This window comes from Chenopodium quinoa, unplaced genomic scaffold (genome assembly GCF_001683475.1).
Source record: "Chenopodium quinoa cultivar QQ74 unplaced genomic scaffold, ASM168347v1, whole genome shotgun sequence".
NCBI lineage: Eukaryota > Viridiplantae > Streptophyta > Magnoliopsida > Caryophyllales > Amaranthaceae > Chenopodium > Chenopodium quinoa.
The window spans coordinates 1,762,100-1,784,702 of record NW_018743373.1 but is presented as its reverse complement, the minus strand read 5'-3'; the positions used below and the strand labels follow the sequence as shown (position 1 = coordinate 1,784,702).

The 22,603-nt window shown below is 35.0% G+C and overlaps 1 protein-coding gene across 2 annotated transcripts; it reads right to left on the bottom strand.

The window, feature by feature from the left end:
- Positions 1–3,703: 3,703 nt before the first annotated feature.
- LOC110738146 (NADP-specific glutamate dehydrogenase-like) lies at positions 3,704–15,452 on the bottom strand. 2 transcript variants are annotated; one of them, XM_021918515.1, is made up of 16 exons: positions 15,024–15,452; positions 13,835–14,433; positions 12,845–12,956; positions 12,543–12,744; positions 11,371–11,457; positions 10,861–10,920; positions 10,681–10,767; positions 9,508–9,579; positions 9,254–9,309; positions 8,984–9,069; positions 8,403–8,493; positions 8,140–8,297; positions 7,969–8,060; positions 7,670–7,750; positions 5,643–5,716; positions 3,704–4,211 (listed from the first exon to the last, which is right to left on the bottom strand). In XM_021918515.1, exons 2-16 carry the CDS (start codon positions 14,391–14,393, stop codon positions 4,136–4,138), a joined length of 1,893 nt encoding a protein of 630 aa, XP_021774207.1. In that variant the 5' UTR covers positions 14,394–14,433; positions 15,024–15,452; the 3' UTR covers positions 3,704–4,135. The 2 variants fall into 2 exon arrangements, with proteins under 2 accessions (XP_021774207.1, XP_021774206.1); XM_021918514.1 differs by having other exon boundaries at positions 12,845–12,974; positions 15,024–15,451.
- Positions 15,453–22,603: the final 7,151 nt, after the last annotated feature.

Genomic DNA, 22,603 nt, shown 5'->3' with positions numbered 1-22,603 from the left:
GTTGTGTTGTATAGTGTTGATCACTATTCCTACAATGAAGTGATGAACTACAGTAAAATAATTACACCATGTTTTGGTAAGTTTATCATTGAGGTCTTGTTGCCCATGAACAAGTATAGCATTGGAGGATGCAATTATGTGATTACAAGGTAAAATTGAAATTTTGCATATGAAATTTTAAAATAAATTCTTGAATTATTTTTGGGAGAAACTAATTTTAAAGAGAATTTATTACGAGTATGACATGTTTTTTGCAATACAATGAGTCAATGACGTTTTTTTTTTTCTATATATATCCATGTTCTTTACAATTTACAAAAATGTTTTTTCTGCTAATTTTCTTTTGACCGGGTGCAACAAGCATACTCACGGTACGTAGTCCGGCTAAGCACACTACACATTTTTCAAATAACACATGTAAATATTCTATATTGGTAAAAGTTGTACTTCCTCTGTTTCTATTTAGTTGACGTGTTTAATTTAGGCACATATATTAAGGAGATGAGAAAGAGTGAGACAATGAAAAAGCAAGTGGGTAGCTTGTAAATGCAAGGTAAAAAAGTCACACCAAAAGGAAACGTGTCAATTAAAAAAAAAACTTTCTAAAAAAAAGAGTACGTGTCAACTAAAAAGAAATGAAAGTAGTATAACTATTGATTAGTACCTTATATCGACTAGCACACTACATCGACAATAGGGACACCTTGGAAGCCATTTGTAGATGCAGTCGCGGTGAAATACATGCTTGCAAAGTTGCAAGGAACCAAGATTGTGTTACTTTTCAGCTCATTTGTAGACATCTTCTCAAGGCAAATGGAGCATACAATATCATCATTGTCGTCACCTATACATTTTGTGTGCATCAACTCTACTGTTTGTTTTTGCTTCATAAAAACCGAAGATAATTTATCTTTGGAAATCTCTGAACATGTTACATTAGCATGAAGCATAAGTTCGGAGTAAAGGGAATGCAAGTAACTCAACATCATCGCATTCAAGAAATCGATGGTGATCAGCAGGTGTATGAGGGATTTTATCGAGACTTATATTGGTTGAGCGTAATGATGATAAATAGTCTGAAATCTTTAGAGCAATCAGATGCTTTGATTTAGGACCAACAAAAGATCCAATTTCATAAATCACTTGTGTTGCCAATTCATAAAAAGCTCCTTGAAATAAATAACATGTTTCTTATGAGAATAATTATGTTGTTCATGTGATTTGAGATTTAGAAGAAACAAACCTATTTAATTTTACCGACTCCAACTAATAATTTTAAGATCAAATCAAGGTTGTGTATATGAAATCTTTGTATTATTTACAACTTTGAGTGTATTTGTACTAAGTTAACCTTGGGCAATAAGCTAATCCCTACCTCTAATTGGATAATTTCTAGTCTGTACAATTTATTTTAGGCAAGTATAGAATACTAATGCAGCATGGGTTGGTGGTGTCTGCCAATGAGATCAAACCCATAATTTATACTTAGGTAAATACATTCTGAAAATTTTAGGCATTTCTCCCTAGAATTTTTTTTTATTTTTTTTATTTTTTTTTTATAAAATGACCTTTAACTTTGGCGATGAATCCGATGATCTTGTCCTATGTCGGTGGTGGTTTGTTGGGAGAACAGAATGTCATATTGAGTTAGCGGGATAAAAAAAAAAAAAAAAAACATGTGAAGGATTGTCCATTCATATTTAAATGCGGTGTTACTTGGTAAAATAAGGGTGTCGTTTAGCTTGTCATTTTTTTAGTATAAATCAAAATTTTTGAAAAAGAATAATGTAACAATTCTAACCATTTACAATACGACACGTTTTTGGTTTAATCAGGTTATCGATTTTTAATTATATTTAGCAGATGATTGTCTAAGGTTGTTTTATTTAAAAATAATTAGGAGTAAAATGTTAGTTTAATTTTTGGAAGATCGGCTAAAGATCGTTTTATATTAATAAATGTTAATACTTTCTCTATTTCTTTTTAGTTGCTATAATTTCCTATTTTGGAAATTTTTAATTAGTTACAACACTTTTTGATAAATTAGAGAGAATTAGAAAATATTAGAAACTGAAACTGGCATCGACTTGGCCTTGCTTGCACTTGGCTAGGGATGACTGTAGCTGTTGTATACAGGGCCATTGGTCTGTGCATAACGCTTCTTGAGATGATCCCAAAAGGGCTTAATTTCTCTGAATTTTGAAATTGAGGATTTAACCTCTGGATCTATGGTGTTAGACAACCACGAAATTAACATTGCATTAAGAGCAGTCCAATCGGACTTAGGCCCTGTTTGGTAATTACTGGTAGCTGATTGTATCAGCTGGTTATAATAGCTGGTTTGACTAGCTGGTTATGATTAACTGATTGTATAAAAATGTTTGGTAAATAGCTGTTAATTGTTAGCTGTTTTAGTGTATTTAAGAAACGAAAAGCTAATTGTACAATAAACTAATTTTAAAAAGCTCTTATAATGAGCTTTTTCTAAAAGAGCTTTTTGAGCCCAAAAAGCTTATTTAATAAGCTATATACCAAACACCCAAATTAGCTTTTTAAATTGGTCAAACATCTAATTGGACAAAATAAGCTAAAAGCTCTTTAAAAAGCTTTTTACCAAACACACCCTTAGTGCAGGGAGGCTGCGGTTCAGTGATTGTTCCATCAAGGAACTCGAATCCTTCTAGCTTCCAAGGCACTTTGTATGTCTGCTGCCCATTTATCATAGTTGTCGCCTTTAAGCCGAGTGGGGTAATATAATCGCAGAGACAATCTTGAGGGTCAAGGTAATAGGGTGAATTTGGTTCTATTTTAGTTGTGGTGGTGGCGGTGGTGCATCATCACCGGCCATCGTTGATAAAAAAAATACTTTAAATTAATCCTGCTCTGATACCATGATAAATTAGAGAGAATTAGAAAATATTAGAATAGAATTGCTTGCCTTCTCATTGATTATAATTGAGAATATATAGAGTTACAAAGTCTTATTCCTCGTATCAAAAGATATCGTAGGATGTTAAGAAATTAACTAAAAAATAAAAGATAAATATATGAAAATATTCTATCAAATCTTCTTAATATACGATAATATCTCAATACTTTTCATTTTTGATGTTCTATTCTCCCTATCTCTCTCCTACCCACTTGGGTCCATCTTATTTTTCTCTCCTCTTAAAAAACTATCTAAAAGACCGTGAAATAAAAGTGTAGCAACTAAAAAAACAGAGACAATACATAACAATAATTAAAAGTAGTGGAATACTTAAATGAACTTTATGTATAAGATGATGACTATTTGGGACTTAAAATTAGTTTTATTATTAAATCTCGGATTATTAGTGATTTGTGTACATCATATTTGTATAGATGTTTCGTTATTGGTAACAAAAGTTGCAAAACTTTGCACCCAAATTTGAGTAACTTGATGGAGCAGTGAGCATAGAATACCGGTAACGAGTTGAGCTGCCTCTTGAAACGCTTCACCGCCACCCAAACCCGTTGTAAAGCCCCATCATAACCAGTCAACCACGCTCACTCTAGCCCACCCTTACCCTCACCCTCACCCTGACTTGTGACCCAATGGCTAGTGTCTTCTTTTCTATTCTTCCCGTTGCCTTATAAGGCGCAGTTCTTTATATTGGTTTGAGTTGTATTAAAAAAAATAAATAATAAATAAATAAATAAAAATAAAAATTCTTTTTACCAATTTGGAGAAAGAATGATCGACTTTCTTCCAATCATGAACTTGTATCTGGTTTAAGAATTTACATTTGTGTCTCAAAGTACACCATTTACACAACAAGCAAACAGGAGTTTGCAGGCTATTTATCGACTCAAATGGTGCAACATATCTCCCAGATCATTTTGCAAGATCCTAATTCTACCAAGAGATTGTAACTATATATATTATATATAATCAATTACACATGCGCTACAGTGTGCTAAGATGTAGTACTGAATATTTGCTGCAGCATCAGATTGTAAGATTCATCCACTTTCTTCGAGAGTGGAGAGAATATTCGGCCATAAAATCTCCCACCAGCACATCAGCAGGGAGACGCGCATTATATGCATTATTATGGGGCAAAGGCAAGTCATTCTTGATAAGTCATACCTTGAGCTCGGTTTGTGTCGTCCTTCACACACATCCTTGATCAGTCATACCTTGTGCAACAGTTAGGAATGCAGCAATGGCAGCTCCATACACCAGAACCCTAACAAAAAGGAAGGAAAAGACATTAGAATAAGATAATCACATGTAAATTGACCCTCGACTCATGTATTAGGTAGACTGACCCGATAATATAGAAGGTAAAGTAATGGCCTAGCTTCAACCGTGCATGCATATTTTATAGTGGTTCAAATGACACTTTCATACTCCTCTCGGCAATTGCAAAAATTGTAATCAGAGTTCAGAAGGGGTAGATAAGTAATTAGGTGCTGACAACAATGGAATGTTGGTCACACTAAAACAACTAATTTAGATCTAAAGCAATTTATGAATATAAGAAACTAGGATTAGATAGTAACAACTTTGTATTCATACAAGTGCACTACTCAAAAGGTTACACAATTCCACATGAAATCTTTATCACATAAATTGAGGGAAGCCAGACTAGGTAGATTGAAATGGCAAGTGCATATGAGTACAGATGTTAACAACAAAAAAAAATAAAATAAAAAATAAAAAAATAAAAAATAATAATAAAAAAAATTAAATAAATAAATAAATTCGTCAGGTACTGGCAAATGACAGCATTATTACCTAACAAAAGCAAATCCAAACTAGAAGTTCAGCTACATGCCGTATTAAATTTTATAAGTCGAGAAATCTACATACAACAAAAATAAACCCTCAATTTCTCATGTTCTTGGAATAGAAGATTTTAGAAGATGGAAACTAAAAGAAGGAAATTTTTACCATTTGTAAGTGTTGCAATTTTATTTAGTAAAAAAATGAGGAAGTATTATATTAGGCAAAAGTATTATTTTTAAATTATTTAATCATAAATGAAATTCTAGATGAAGTTACTGCACAAATCATGGGATAAATAGCTCGAATCATATGAAAAGGAGATACTTCCCCAAAAAACTTGCTAACAATTTTTGTTGCATTCAAAACCTTCACCACATTATAGTAACAACTAGTAAGTCTAACACCAGCTAAGTACACGTGATACAAAATACAACAGAATAAATGATAAAAAAATAATATGACATGCTCATTCAAAGAGGTTGATCCAGAGGAAATAATAGACAGTAACAATGTTTTAAGAATAAATTATATTCTGTGCGTCATCAAGATTAGAAAGGAGAAAGGTCAGGTGGGCTAAGTAATGGAAAAGAATGTAGGACAATTATAACCTGACCACTGAGCCAAAATGAGAGGTCTACTACAAGTTTTAGGTCTTATAAAAAATCAATATTTATACTTTCCCAGTAAACTTTAAAAAGGCTCCAGCTCTAGAGTAGGCAAGTGAGGGTCATAATATAATCAGTTTCCTTCATCTCCAAGGAGCAGGGAAGAACTATATCCTTAACCTCTTACGAGTTACGACAATTAATGTTAATTCTCTACACCATTGACACATTCTAGAGAAACTGGAAGACAAAAAAGGGCTACTGTACTTGGTATTGCAACTTACTCGGGACTTTCTTTCTCATATCCAAAGTCTGTTGCTGCTCTTAAAGCTCTCTGATATGTCTGTTTCATGGCATCCTGTCATGGTAATAGTACAAAGACTTAGTATCTCACAGAATTTCAATCTTAACAAAATATGGAACAAGATATTAAACAGTAATAATCATGCACAATTTGAATTATACAAACTACATAATACATATCACAGGTCTACTCCTCTTCCTTAATTAAAGACCACATTTCAATCTTTTGGCATCCCAAAAAAAAAGAGAAAATACAAGTTTATAACTGTGCTAAACGAACCAAGTTTAGCACATGGCAATTTTGTAATTAAATGGGCTTGGAATCCGTGTACAGGCATTAAACAAATACTTTCTCATACTGCAGCATCTGACAAATGCCATGTGCTAATACAAACAAGCTAACGGCAATTTTTGAAGAAACGTTACTGCCAACCATAGTAAAAGCTCACTGCTAACCACGGAGTTAAGCTCAGAAACTCCATCAATGGTGAATACCAATAGGAGGGGGGAAAATCAAACAAGCAAATGAAAACACCTTCCCTTTAGGGTTAACCAATCCCTTAATTTTTATATTTTTACTTAGGGTTTTCGTTGGATTCGGCGGCGAAGCCGCCGAAAATGGTGTTGAGGTTTGGCGTCCGCCATTAATGGAGCTCGAAGAAGATGATGAAGGTGTGTAGGATAGTCAAATTAAATCGTAAATATGTTCCAATTGAATGCCTACCTTATGAACACCGGAGTTGAGTTCAAGATCAACGAAACGGCATCACCCAAGCATTCAAGTTCTGGCTCGATGGAAGAACAAAAAAATAATGGGGGAGTGAAGAACCACCAGTCAAGGTGAAGAAGAAGAAGAAGACACGTGTCGAGTAATAAGTAATTAAAGAATGGGAGTGAAGAAGCACCAGACAACTTTGGGTAGGAGTGACAACAACTAACCAGGGTTAAGGAATAGAAGAAAACAGCAACTTAACAGCAGTTATCTCTCAAATTGGGGATGGACATTTTCACCCTTACTTTTTAAGGCGAAAAGACGAAAATGACCTGTGCTAAACAGCCCAAGTTTAGCACGGATATTAACCTGGGCCAGCTCAAAAAAAAAAAAGCCACTTTCAAATTTTGTAACTTATACTTTAAATTTTACCAAACTCAATAATTGAAACAATCCTTTGCCATATGTTTGTGCGCATATAATAGGACCAACACAAAAAGAGAAAATTTGTGTAAAAATGTACAAGTTCGGTATGGGAGTATTCAAGCATGTCATACAGACAGGCTCCACCAAAGATCACCTTCCAGCACATTAGCCATTGCCAGGATTTCATATGAGCATCTCTTTTACCATCTAGTAAAGTCGCTAGCATTTCAAGATCCATAGCCTCTTCAAAACAAATTGGAATATCTTTGCTAGCATTCATCACATATGAAATTATAACATTTTTATAGTATGCATATAGTCCACAAACACTAAAAAAATTAGATTGAGTCCAATAGTCAAGAGCACCATGGTATCCACAGAAAAATTCTCATTAAAATCGCAGAATTGGGCAAAAAGAAATCGTTATAAGGAACTATATAAGGCAGATGACATTAGCTTTGGATATAGCTAGGAAGACCCAACAACATGAAGGAATCATCAGATGATTGTTAAGCAAAATCAAGAGTGGTTAGGGTTCGATCATTTTATTTTAACCAGCTAGTTTGATTTCTTTTACACTAAACCACAATTTAATAGCATAATTTGAAGCTAAAAGTATACAATATTAAAATCATATACAGTGTATATAAAGAAATGTTAAACGCCAAAAAGGGAGGAAAAAAAATTTAACAGTCTCTCACAGCAAGAGTTGTACCAATTGTCAGCTAAAGAACATCAAACTTGGTAAAACATGATGCTCAGGCATCAAGTCAAGAGAGGCCATCCACTGAGATCTGTTTGGAACTTTAGACTGTAAACAAAATTATAAAGGTTTATATAGAGGTATATATCATACTGAACATGGCTGACCTGTAATTTTGATTCAAAGTCTTCAGGGGACCATTGCATTAGGTTGAACTCATGATTTAATTCAAGTTCTCCAGCAGCAACCTGTATGCAACATCATTGTAGTTTCACAAATCAAAATCACAAGCATCGTGAAGAAATCTGGAAAGCACTACTAATTCTCTAATTTCATGACTTTTTTGTGTCTCGTTTAATATAAAGTTTAATTAGCCGGAAAGGCTATCTTGGTCAACTCTAAACTATTTATCATAGCAACCAACATAATACCAAATTACCAAGTATATGCAAAACAGCAGTCTTACCCCTCCAGCACCAGCAGCCATAGCTGGTGCTACTACAACGTTGGCTTTCCTTAAGACATCAACCGCTTCAGGGGTGCAAGGCATGATGGAACCTAAGGTACAATCAGATAATCAGTAACAGGAATTTACTACAGAAAAAGTTGAGAGACTTGACACAAATAAAAGGTGTACCTTCAACTAGAAGACGACAACCGGAATTGACCAAACTTATGGCATCAGATTGATCTATCTCGTTTTGTGTAGTACAAGGAAATGCCACATCACACCTCTCAGTCCAAGGTTTTGCTTCATCATAGTACTTTGATCGAGCATAAGTTTTAGAATAATCCCTGCCAGTCCCAAAGAAGTAAGATACATCATAGATGTTAATAACCACAAAATATGAATTTAAATGTATCTACAGTAAAACAAAAGCAAGAGCTAGAAAGATTGACCTCAAACTTCTTTGTTGAGCTTTTATATCCCTGAGAAACTGAATTTTCATGAAGTCAAAGCCATCTTCATCTACCAAATAGCCCTTTGAATCTGTAACAAGCATTTCAGCACAAGGATATGTCACTAATGGAGTCACATACAAACAGAATATAACTAATGAAGTAATGAGTAGAAATATTGTGATCATTACTGAAATTCGTCTCAAAATAACTGTCTAAATTGTCCACAATCAGTCAGCGTTGAGATTAAAATAGACAAATAGTACATCCATAAAGAAAACTAATATAAGATGAACAGAGAAGCACTAGGTGCAGGAGCTTAATTTTGGCACATGCTGAGCTGTCCATGTCTACCATGATGTCAAATGAATAAATGAATCAAGCAACAAAGACCTTCAACATTCTAATCTCAGTAAACTTCCAACTATTCCAAAATGTGAAACAATTAACAATTTAACATCATGGTAATTTAACGTAACTGTACTGAGAAGATAGTCTGTAAAACTTTATAATTTTTTTTTAAAAAAAGTTTTCAGCACATTGCAAATTGGCTTAGGATCAATCTCCCATAAATCTTTTACCTGATACTGTGATAGGAACAGCACCATAAGCAAGAAGCTTTTCTATGACATGGAATGCGATTTTCCCAGAGCCACTTACCACACACCTGGAAAAGTAACTCATAATCAGGATCAATCCATATCTACAGATATTATCTATTTCTTCTTTGAAAGATTCTTTCAAAATAAACTGATCAAGAGACCTCTGCAGACCCCAAATCTACACGCATCATTAAAATGATATATAACTTTAAACAAAAAAACTGCAATCTCATCAATTAAATCCAACACCTTAAACCCTTCAATTCTCTGCTTGAATCTCCTAGAATGAGTTGGGCAAAGAAAACCTGCAGATATAAGAACATTTGTCAGTTCCACTCAATGACATGCAAAGTTGACCAGAAACAACTCTCAAAACTAGAACAATGGAGATAAGTTAGGTCAGAATATATGCAACAAGTCAAGAATATCAAATTTTAAAAAAAAATCTCCCATGGAAAATTCAAAGTAGACTGCAAAGCATAATAAGTGAAAGATGAGATTACCAGCCCATAACCAGTAGCTTCTGTTCGTAGGCTAGAACCAGACCAGAAAACCCGTGATCCTGTAAAACTTCCCTGCGTAAGAAAGCAATTGAACAGAAAAAATGCGAGATTATTTGCTTCTGCCACTATAATTGTAGACATTAGTTCAGCAGGGTTGATGATGTGAAGGAAAGAAATTAAAGGTGTCTACGTTAACTATCTTTAAAGATACATATAAGTACTAGAATTTGTCTAAAAGACTCCATGACTAGTTCCATGGATGATAATGCTGAAATTTTTTTGGAATCTTAGCTAATGAACAATTTGTCAAGGGATACCATTTGACGCATACAAACTTTTGTAGGTTACTATTAATAACTTAATATCTATTGATAATTATCTGGGCAGTAAATTACTAATACCCTTGCAGAAGGGCTGTCTCCAAGTAATAGATAGACCAACATGTAAATATGACCAAGTTGGAAGCTAATGCAACATTCCACAATAATCTATCTTCCTTAATAACACAGGAAACTCCTTATCTTCTATAGTTCTATCATCAAGCATAATGCATCTTCAGCTCACAGCAAGCCGCTCTCAGCTAACACACGACCAGGACGATGCACAAAAAAAAATGGAAATATAATCCTAAAACTCGCTTTATCAATAAGTGAGTGTGACTCAGGTTTTATGTTTCTCACATAAGGCCATTTCAGGGAATTTACTTCCACAACATTTTCATTGTTAAAAAAACTAAGATTATATTATTAATTTCAGGGAACAAAATTTTAACACATAATGTATTAAAAATTAAACTCTAAAGCCAAGAGCCACAACAAACGCAACCTGAACCATATCTACATTTCCCGCGACACCATAACTGTTTCCATGATGCAATTGAACCTGAATTTTGGAACCATGACTAGAACAGACCCCCCCCCCCCCCTCTGTCCTTTAATATGATAAACTAAGGTCAAAAGAGGTATGCAACCTTTCCTTCAGGCTTCATCCAGTCAAAACAGTGAGAGAATAAGAATAAATCTTGTTTAGATGGTTTCTAAGAGTTAAAAAACAGTACATAGAAAATACAAATACAAAAAGAAAGAAACAATTGTAATCTGTCGAAAGCAGTAGCATAATAAAACTAATGCACCTTAATAAAATGACATTATTTACCCTAAATGACTGATTTACCTGAAAGTGACCAGCAAGGCGCCTATACTGCCCAAAAAGATAACCCATCTCCCGAGCACCAACACCCATTTCTTCAGAAGGAAGATCCTGTTGTATATGAAGATTGACCAGACAAAACTTACCATCATAATAAAAAAGAGCACGATGTCATCAAACAAGGAACAAAAAGCTACTGATTACCTGATCAGGCCCTAAATACCGGTAAAGCTCATTAATAAAGCTTTGACAGAAGCGCATAATCTGTAGATACAAGTAAATTCATGGATGAATTGTGACATCCAAAGTGAAACAAAATAATACTACCTCCGTTTCTTTTTAATTGACACGTATTCCTTTTTAGGAAATTTTTTTTTTAGTTGACACGTTTCCTTTTGGGGTAAATTTTTTACCTTGCATTTACATTAATATATGTGCCTAAATAAAACGCGTCAACTAAATAGAAATGGAGGAATTAATATATATATATATATATATATATATATATATATATATATATATATATATATATATATATATATATATATATATATATATATATATATATATATGGAGATAAAGATTACAAAAACTAATAAGGAAATACGGAAACTAGACCATATATATATATATATATATATATAGGGAGATAAAGATTACAAAAACTAATAAGGAAATACGGAAACTAGACCACAAGGATATGAACAAAAGTACCTCATTATCACTTTTTCCTTTTGGATCAAAGTCACTTCCACCAGCCGCCCCTCCTAGTTTGTATGGTGATAAAGCATTCTTTAGAGTCTGCAATATGAGTTAACTGTTAGCAAGAACAGGCAGGCAATTACATGCAAATCTGCTGTCCTACTTCTAATCTTTTAAATGAATGTATTAGTCTGTATCATATGAACAGGAAAGACCAATTGTCTACTTATCTTAGACCCAAAATTGTTTGTTATGTTATTCTAATCATTCCCTCTGCCCTCTCCTTCCCCCCAAACTCCTTTACGTTGATGTTCCCACTGCCAGTCATCAGCACCACTGTATCCCACCACCATCACCCTCACTAACCCCGCCACCGCCGCCACCATCACCCTCACTAACCCCGTCACTGCCACCACCACAAGTACCATTGCCATCCCATTCCCACCAAATGTATAAAAAGGATCAAGGTGCAATAAAGCGATAGAGGTCGTGCTACGCTTAGGCTTCTATTTTTCCTTTCCCTTTCTCCTCTTTAAACAAACAAGAAAAACCTAGGAGTTTTTTATTCCCATTCCCCCCCTATCCCTTACTCGATTTCATAATTTTTCCTTTTGATTTTCCAAAAGGCTCTTTAGTAAACCTTTCTTAAACAATCGAAGATATGCAAAAACATAGCTTAATATGTAACTACAACGCCAACATGACAAAAATTCTTCCATACTACCTTCGATCTCTTTAATATCTTAAATTACATTTTAGTAAATATTATAGAAAGTATTGTCAAGGCATACATCGAGAGACGAATCTAACAAGATGTCACATCATTATGTTTTTCTTAACATTTAAATAATTAAATCACAAAAGATAGTCAAAAGAGGGGTCTAAGTGAGTAACATATCAAGTGTTGCGATTAAAAACAGCAGAGGAAGTATATCCCTACAAAAGCACATATTTACTTTACAGTAGAAAGTAAAGATGACAGTTACATATAAGAGGGAAAACAAAAAATATTAACCATATACCATTGAAACATCTTTTGAACAATGAACTAACAACTTATTAAAAGTAAATTACAGAATTGAACAAAGTGCAAGGAGTTACAGATTTAGTTTGTTTTGTCATTAATCCCCATCTAGATTTAGACAAGGTAGGGATGGGAAAATATTCATTAGAATAGATTATACCTGCTCAAAAGCAAGAAACTTCGCGATACTTAAGTTCATCGATGGATGAAAACGAATTCCTCCCCTACATGGACCTAACGCCTGATTAAACTGCACCCGAAATCCTCGATTAACATGTGTCTCACCCCGGTCATCAACCCATGGAACTCGAAAAATAATTGCACGTTCAGGTTCAAGCAAACGTTCCATTATATTAACATAACTGAAATTAAAATTAACATCAGAAGTTAACAGCCAACTCAGCTAATAAATTGTCTTTGTGAGCATAATATAACAAATGATTATTGAAGTAGCTAACTTACTGTGAATTCTTTCCAATTACTCTTTCAATCGAATGCACTGCTTCTTGTACTGACTGAATAAATTCCACCTCATGAGGATCTCTTTTTAATACAGCTTCAACTATTGATCCAGCTGTTTTTGACATTAAAGCTACATGTTGTAGAAAACGTTATACAAAAACCACAAAAGAAAAATTGAATAAGCAAATGCAACTATATTTTAAAAAGATTGGCAAAAGCATACATGTCAAAATATTAGGATAATCGCCAGCTGAAAATGAGAGATAGATACACCATGCATGTCAACCAAAATCGGAAGCGGAAACTCATTTGCGGAATGCATAAAGACTGAGATAATCTTGTCACCAAATAGAGTTATCATAGATAATTTCCTTAAAAGTGCAATTAATTAGAGACTTAAAGTAGAAGAAAATGGAAGTGGAAACCCATTTATCGGGAGCAAAGCCGTAATCTCATCACTAGATTAGATTGAGGGTTATCATAGGTATTTTTCTTTAAAGTGCAATTAGTTAGAATCTTAGAGTAGAAGAAAAATCAGAAGCGTAAACTCATTTATCGAGAGCAAAGTCGATAAAATATTGTCATTAAATAGAGGGTTATCGTAGATCGTTATCCTAAAAAATGCAATTAGTTAGAGACTTATAGTTACAGAAAACACCAAATATTTTTTATTATCTCAAATTAGTTTTAATGTCTCTATGGGCTAAATAATCAAATGGCAAACGGCACACCTAGTGGGAAGGGGAAAAAAAACACAGAGAATTCTACATCCATGCCATCAAGTTCTTTTCTCTTGCTACATATTCTCAAAAGTGAGCACCGTGCTCATTTAATAAGCTTGTTCAATGCACAAAATGAAATAAATACGGAGTACTAAAGAATCAATAGGACACTTTCACCTAATAAATTGGGTCCGGCTACTAGAATGCACAATAGAAACCTATAGTTAATGAGAATGTGGGAGCAATGGATAGGAAAAACAAAACTGACCTTTAACATACATAGGTTTATCAACAATAATCTTATCCTTGGAAGCCATTTGTAGCCGAACAGCTTCTTTATGCAACAAGCTATTATTATGTTCTTCCAAGGCACTCATCTGCATATTTCTACTGCCTTCATTTCCATAGGGATTCCTCCTATGCTTCCTGCCATATTCTCGACAAACAGAACAGAAGATCCTTGCAGTTCCATCCTTGACATCGACATATGCCCATTTGTAGGTATCAGCCCATTCTTCTCTCCATCGTTTCACAACCTTTTTCTTTTTCTTCAATGGTTGACCTTTTGATAAATCTTGATTGTCATCTTGGAGAGATGGCATAATTTGTATTTGCTTAGTTTCATCCTGCTCATCAACCGAGGGCTCACGTGGTGCACTTATTAGAGCAGTACTAGCAAACGATGGATCATCATCCCCATGACCAATTTCCAAGTCGATTTCTTCTCCTACTCCAAGTTCTCTAACTACCAAGTGATGCCTCTGCTGAATCAGATTCATGTCATCCATTGTAGAATTCATCCCTAACCCACTCACCGGAAGCAACATTCAGCATGTCAATCCTAACCAACCTCCAGTATCTTTTACTCTGCCAATAACCAACAACACACAGCTCATTCAACTCAACAAATGCAATGTCCATACTTTTAACTCCAAAAATCATACATAAATTACAAAGAAAATTATACATCAATGAATCAGCACAGGTACTCAAGACCATCTAAATTCAATTTCTTTCGGGATCGATACCCGAGGGCGTGCCAATATGACCACTCTCAGGCTATCAGCCCCCCACCTCAACCATCCCCACCCCCAAATTCAACTCCTCTTTGCCCCCAGTGAGATGAGAATTTGAGAATAAGTGTTACACAGTGCAAATAACATAAGAAACAAAATTACCAACGATATAATTTACTCTTTCACCCTAATTTTCGATTTTCATATAACAATTACGGAGTATAAAAGAAAATCACTCAAAACAAACTAAATTTTAACCAAGAAATAAAATAAATTAAATTGACATATCTTCTTAACATAATTAACATCTGATTTGCTAAAAACACGCCAATAATCAAAATCAAAATTCAAAAATTAACAAATATTTGAAACCAACAGATGCACAAACAATAATAAAAAAAACTACCCAGAAACTAAAATTAAGTATAAGTACCAAATTACCTCAAAAATCCAGGAAAAAGATGAAAACTTTGAAAATCCAAGACATGGGTTTTCCAGGATTACACTTTTACACACTCAAAATCCCCTCTTTTTTCAATCCAACTTCAAAGATTAAACCAAATTGGTAAAAAATTGATCGAAATCTTCAACGAGAGTACACAATTCTTTCTAACCACTCCCACTTCACAAACACACACTCTCTCTCCTCCCTCTCTCTAACTTTGAAGATTTTGATTGGAATTAATTTATGGGATTTTGCAAAGTGCAATTAATTTGGTGTACAAACAAACATAATGGAAGAGGAGAGGAAGAAAAAACAGTGGAAATTTTTGGTATTTTTAAAGTTTAATTTTGCTTCTTTCTTTCCAGACTTTAATCATTCTTACCCGTTTCTTAGCGCGTGTAATGCTGTTTTTGTGTTTTCTGTTTATTTGGATCACCTTATTTTCGGTTCATACTATAATAATGATCCATTATGCAACTCCTTTTATATATTCAATAAAAAAATTAAAATAAAATAAAAATTAGGTTTTGTTATAATAGCACAAAAAACAACAATTTCATGTTATTAATGCCCTTTTATTATTTCATTGGAATTCAATTTATTAGTATTGAATTAAAAAGCGTATTTAATAATCTACTAAATATTTTGACTAATATTATAAAGGCACAAGTAGTTCCCTCTAGGCCGCGCCTTGGGAGGGTTTTGTTCTAGCGTTTTGGCTAGGTTTTCCTCGATTTCGAGGCTCTTCTCGATCGCTGATCGAGTTTTGTGCTCTGTTTTCTTAAATTTATGTGCTCTTGAATATTGGTACTGCCCTAATGCCGAAAATAAATCAGTCCTTAGCAATGGTGGAAAGGGAGAATGGTGAAGGCAGCTTCGAGGACCCGTCGAAGAAGGTTGATCCTGATGAAGCGATTGATTGGGATGAAACTAGAGAGGATGATGAGGAGGCTCGAATTGAATTAGCCCTGGTAGGTAAAATCTAGACTATGCGTAATATTAATGTCATTGCTTTCATAAATACTATAAAATCAGTATGGCACCCTAAACATGGTGTCGATATCTCGAACATTGGGGATAATCGATTTTTATTCCAATTCTATCATTGGAGGGATAAGCAGCGAGTGTTAGATGAGCGACCTTGGCACTTTGATAGGCATGCTTTAATTCTTAGTGATACCATGGACTCTGTGAAACCCTCTAATATTGAACTGTCTTACTTGCCTATGTGGATAAGAATTTACAACCTTCCTTCAAAGGGGAGGTTAAACCTTGTTAATATTGAAAATATTGGCAACAAGCTGGGAGTTTTTATGAAACTTGATGATGCTGCTCAGGTTGGCATTGATAAGTTTATAAGACTTCGTGTGATGGTGGACGTTCGAAAACCCTTGATCAAACATGTATGGCTTAAATTAAGGGGGGATTGAAGAGGAGTTTGAGGTGAAATATGAAAGACCCCCTCTGTTTTGCTTTTATTGCGGTATGATGGGACACAGACTCAAAGATTGCGAAGATCACCAAGACTCTGATGAACCGAATCTCCCTTTTGGAAACTGGATGAAAGCGTCCCCGTGGAAGTACTATGCCGGCACTAGGGACAGCAAGGAATCGAAAGGGGGGGATTGTGCAAGAACTTTGTTTGTTACTAAATCGAAACTCACAGGAACAAAGAAGACCGGTGACTCTATGCAAGTAAAGGAGGTGATGGACAAATTGGAAGGTGTGGGGTTGAGCTGCGGAGGGTGAAAGAGGTGTACAAACTAAAGTGGGGGAGGGGGCTAGCATAACGGAGATGGTGGGGGCAGGAGACCTGATGGGTATGATGAGTGAGGGAGGGGCAGGTTCTACTACGGGCTGGCTGGGGATATTGATGTCATTGTCGAGGCTGCGGGCGTTGTATTGGGGCAGCAAGTCACGGGGTTCAATATAGGGAAGGGGGATGGTGGGAGCAAGTCTAGTGGGAAGGGATGGAGGGAAAAGGTGAAAGAAAAAGGGGGTAATAGGGGAAGTGGAATGGAGATTGACAAGGATTTGGTTCTTGGGAAGCAGAATCGGAAATTTACTTTAGGATTGGCAGAGGGCTAGTCGATGAGTAAAAAGGTGGAGGTTGATATTAATTCTGATGGATGGCGAATGGCGGAGAATGTCGATGAACAGTCCCGCCAAGCTCAATGAGTATTTTATGTATTAAATATAAGGGGTTGGGCAATTGTAGGGAATAATTTCAAGCCTTTAAAATCCCACTAGCTTGAACCCCACTGTGATCATACACTAAAGTACGGTGGCGTCCAAAAGGGAAGAAGATAGAGCAAAAGAGTCGCCAACAAGTTTTTAAGGAACTTGTAAACCATCACGAGGTGAAGGTTACACCCCTTAACGATCCAAGAGATCGTCAACTCCATAAGGTCATGAACCAAATAAGGGTTCGGGGATGATGGTACAAATTCAACCTAAAAGAGATTGAACCTGCCCTAATAATAGGCATCTACTTTATTCTGCTCGTATTCATGTGCGCTTTCTGATTAACATGCAATCAATAGATTAACCCTAAACCTGTTTATCTATGTTGGTTGAATATTAATGCACAAATAAACTTATTATTGGCGATCACTTGAATTATAATCACAATTAACCTAACAAGATTATTAATTATCTTATTAAGCGTGATTACAAGTACCAAATTCCCTTTAAACATGCAATAAAAGGTGTGATCAAGCAATAAATAATAAGTATCAAGCAACATAATAATGAATATCATCATCATAAAAATAAATTATAATTGAAATAATCATGATAATAATCATAAAAGAAAATAATCATCATATTAATAATAATTGAAATAATTATCATAAATAAAATAATCATCAAAATAATAGTATTCATAATCATTATAACAATTATAATTATAATCATATTCATGTTAATATTAAAGCATAATAATAATAGCAAGATCCTAGGCATGATACTGACAAGATTAATAACAAACCCTAGCATGTCACTAAGCAATAAAAATCAAAGCTTTAGCCCTAACATGATACTAACAATCATAAATATTAGGCAGAGAATAAAAGGCATCATAGCAATCATATTTAATATTAAAGTTACCCTAGACATGATACTAGGAATATCATAACAACAATGTAAACATGATTTCTACATCATAAATCAATTAATCAATTAAAGTACTTACTTGGATGCCTCGTACCTCTTTCTAATAAAAAAAATACACACGTTAGTAACTTCAAGGAAATAAATAATCAAAACATTTAAATTAAACAATTGAAAGAGAGATTTGGGACCAAACCCTCAGAAATTAAAACCTTTCACGTCTAGGGCGAAGACAACTTCGAATATGGCTAAGTGTTTCTAGATCTAATGAATGCGGAATTATTTATTTGAGAAAAGGCTAGTTTAGAAAAGAGAGGGAGAATAATCAAGAAAATCTTGACGAGAGTTGGTTTTGGGGAGACACAAATGGGTGTCTACAACAATACCCCTGCAGTTAATAATCTCCGGAACTTAGTACAGAGAGAAGTCTCGTCTCTTGTTTTCTTGATGGAGACGAAGTTGAGTAGTGGTGAGATGGCAAAAATTCGTTCAAAACTTGCTGGTTATGATGGTTTAGCCGTGGATAGTAGAGGTAGAGCTGGTGGTGTGGCTTTATATTGGTTGAAGGGGATTGATATTGAGTTGCGTTCTATGTCGTTGCACCATATTGATGTGAATGTGGTGAAAGGGTTGGGCTCAATTCCTTGGAGATTTACCGGTTTTTATGGATGGCCTAAGGTCCATAATCGTCACCTTTCGTGGAGTTTATTGTCTTCGTTAGCCAATGAGGATGATAGTGCGTGGGTTTGTGCGGGTGATTATAATGAGATTCTGTCGGATTCTGAGAAAAAGGGTGGGAGAGATCGTGTTATGTGGCAAATGGATAATTTTCGAGAGGTGGTTGATATTTTTCAATTGCGGGATGTTCCTTATACAGGGTACTCATACACTTATGACAATGGACAATGGGGAGATGATAATATTCAGTGCCGGCTTGATCGTGCCTTTGCTAATCAGAGTTGGATGGATATTTTCTCTCGGGGTAAGGTGTTTAATTTGGAGCAAGAATGGTCGGACCATGCTCCAATTAAAATTGTGTTAGATGAGCAGGAAGGGGAAAATAGGAGGGTGGAGGAGAAAATTTTTCGCTTTGAACAACTTTGGACCGAGCATGAGGGATGTGAGGAGGTGAATTCCCAATAGTGGCAGCTAGGGGGTGCGCTACTAGAGCAAAAGCTGGAAGCTTGTGCAGTTGAGCTTCGGTTCTGGAGCAATAGGGAGTTTGGAAATTTTTTTATGGAGATCCGGAAAAGAAGAGAGGGACTTGGGGTGTTAAACAAGGGTGGTCGGAGTGAGGCCCGAGTTAGAGAGAGGAGGAGGGTGGTGCGCAAAATTAATGATCTATTACACCAAGAGGAGATTTATTGGAGGCAGAGATCTCGGGCACTATGGTTGGAGGCAGGGGACCGCAATTCAAATTACTTCCATCGAAAATCCTCACAGCGCCGGAGCAAAAATAGGATCACTTTGCTTGTGTCTGAGGATGGGGTGAGACATTCAGAGGTGGAGGAAGTCCAAGGCGTTGCTACAAATTATTTCCGGACTTTGTTCACTTCTTCGGTGCCTACTAGTTTTGATGATGCTTTGGCTGGAATTGACCGTAGGGTGACGGATGAAATGAATGAAGGGCTTTGTGCCACTTATTCGAAGGAGGAGGTGGTAGTTGCTCTCAAACAGATGCACCCTTTGAAGGCCTCGGGACCGGATGGTATGTACCCTCTATTATTTCAAACTTATTGGCATATTGTTGGCTCTGCTGTGACTACTTTGGTTCTGAATGTGCTTAATGGTGCTGTGTGTAACACCCCCAAATTACTCTCTAATATTAACAATAGTATCCAACTTTAAGGAGTAACATGGGAGTATTACCGCCACGTGATTACGTAAGGCTTAACAGAGTTTTGCAGCGGAAAACAGTACTTATCTTTTATTAATAATAATAGTAATAATAATAGTTTGATACACTTTCAAAGTAGCTATACCACTGATATTATGTTTACTAAATTAAACTAAGTGATCACCGCCCATCGTTCTCAATGCAGCACATAGTTCACGTTGTTCGATCGCCATCACCTATCTACTCATCAAAATGATAAGTAGGGCCAAGCCAAAACAAAACAAATACGTATTAGCCAAAATGCTAAGTACATACAAATGCTAGTCATGTAAAATCAATTTAATTAAAAGAGATTTAACTTAAATAAATCATAATTTATCCAAACCATTCATGAATAGAAATTCATGTATAAAAACTTGTCCAAAGAACCAATTTTCAAAACAACCAACTTTCCAAAGATAATTCCGAATAGGATGGATCAATCCTTAATTTCGTAAATCATTTTACCACCTAAGTGTGCACACCCCCCCCCCCAAGCTAGTAACTCCTTTACATAGTGCTATCAAGGGGAAAGACTAGGTCATACAAAGTCCATAGTCTTCAACTTACTCCGCATAGTGGGAGTTAAAAAATCCAAAGATCCAAGGAATAAATCCTGATAAATAAACTTTCCAATATCCCATACTCGGGATAAATTAAAACAATAAAACTTCCTTCTTGAATATCAATACAAGTTTATAATCAACCATATAACATATTTTAACATTTGAGACTAAACGATTAAAACATGCTTCACTGAAATATATTTCACAATTATTTAAACATGGTTCGAAATCACTTAACATGTAAAACACGTTGCATATAAAAGTCACTTCTAAAAGACCTAGCCACGTGTACGTACCTTGATCTTTGCAAAACAACACGGGGTTCCTAGTTATGAACCGGAAATACCTCCTACAACAAACCAAATATCCTAATCAAATACTTTTCAACCCATAGATATAAGGACTTAGACTATCGACTTTGACTAGTTGTGCATGAACAACTTATTATTATAACCCTTTTATAAAATTAACACTTGTATTTATAAAATAATCTATAATAATTAATAATAATAATAATAATAAGGTAGTAGTAATGCTACGTAAGTAGTAGTAGTACATGTAAGTAGTAGTACTCATATTAATAATAATAATAATAATAATAATAATAATAATAATAATAATAATAATAATAATAATAATAATAATAATAATAATAATAATAATAATAATAATAATAATAATAATAATAATAATAATAATATAGGAAGCAGTAGTAATACGTAGATGTAGTTGTAGTAGTAGTACTACTAGTGCTTAGTAGTAGTAGTAGTAGTAGTAGTAGTAGTAGTAGAAGTTGAGAGTAATAGTAGTAGTAGTATTACTAGTACTTAGTAGTAGTACTAAAATGAGAAATATATGGCTTACTTACGGTGCAACACAAGGAAGGAGGTGGCGGCTAGGTGGTGGCCAAATGGTGGTAATAGGGTGGCGGCGAGGAGGTGCTCGTGAGGAGCTCAAGACTACAAAATGAAAGCTTAAAAAGGAGGTGAAAATGGAGGAGGAGGGAGAAAGGAGAAGGAAAGTAAGAAGAGAAGTAGGAGGTGTGATGGAATAGCTCATGTTTCATGGCCATATATAGCCCCAACTCGGGCACTATTCCAACTGATTTCATAAATGCTGCCAACCCAATTAATGCGGCCAACCTAATTAATGATGTTGGCCTAATAAATGCAGCTGACCCAATAAATGCTGCTGACCCAATAAATGCAGCCGGCCTAATAAATGTTGTGGATATGAGGAGTAAGGGTTGACCTTGATTACGGGAGGAGGAATAGTTTGGTGCTTGATAGTTTGACTCAGAAGTAAAATACTGAAGGCTGAAATTCCGACAACTTTGAGTTGACTCATATAATTACAACGCGTAATAAAATTATATTTTTGTAAAATCATATATAGACTTAAATAAATATTTTTTTGTATAATAAAATATTTCGGAAAAATCCATAATTAATAATTAGTAAATGGCTTAAAAATACGGAGTATTACACTGTGATCCCGGAATTTATTAATAAAACTTTTATTGTGCTAATTCCGAAGAAAAAGGATCCGGAGAGTATTGACGGATTTAGACCAATTAGTCTCTGCAATGTTGTGTATAAGTTGATTACTAAGGTCCTTGCTAATCGTTTGAAAGTTTTTCTCTCTGATATTACTTCTGTTAATCAGAGTGCTTTTATTCTGGAGAGGTTAATCACTGATAATATTTTGGTGGCTTTTAAATTATTTCATCATATGAAAAATTCAAACAGTTAGAGTGGTTCGATGTAGGGGTGTTCATAAATCGGTCCGGACCGAAAAATGGACCGAACCACCCCGGATCGGGCCGGACCGAATTAATCGGTCCGGTCTTCTGGTCTTGAAATTCATTTTCCCGGTCTTCGGTCCAGTCCAAAACCCTATAAAAACCGGTTTTGGACCGGACCGATTTTTTTTATTAAAAATATGTGTGAAACCTTAAATAATGGTTAAAATTATCCTTAATAAGCTTAGAAAACTTTAAATTTATAAGCCTTTTTGCACTAAA

Bases quoted from the DNA above. Each gene is read 5' to 3' on its own strand.
- LOC110738146 (XM_021918514.1), bottom strand. From the start codon at position 14,393: ATGTTGCTTCCGGTGAGTGGGTTAGGGATGAATTCTACAATGGATGAC. The intron at 10,921-11,370 runs GTACTTTTGTTC...TTGTATCTACAG, and splicing joins AAGGAAAAAGTGATAATGAG to ATTATGCGCTTCTGTCAAAG. The intron at 8,494-8,983 runs GTAAAAGATTTA...TGCTTGTTACAG, and splicing joins TGTTCCTATCACAGTATCAG to ATTCAAAGGGCTATTTGGTA.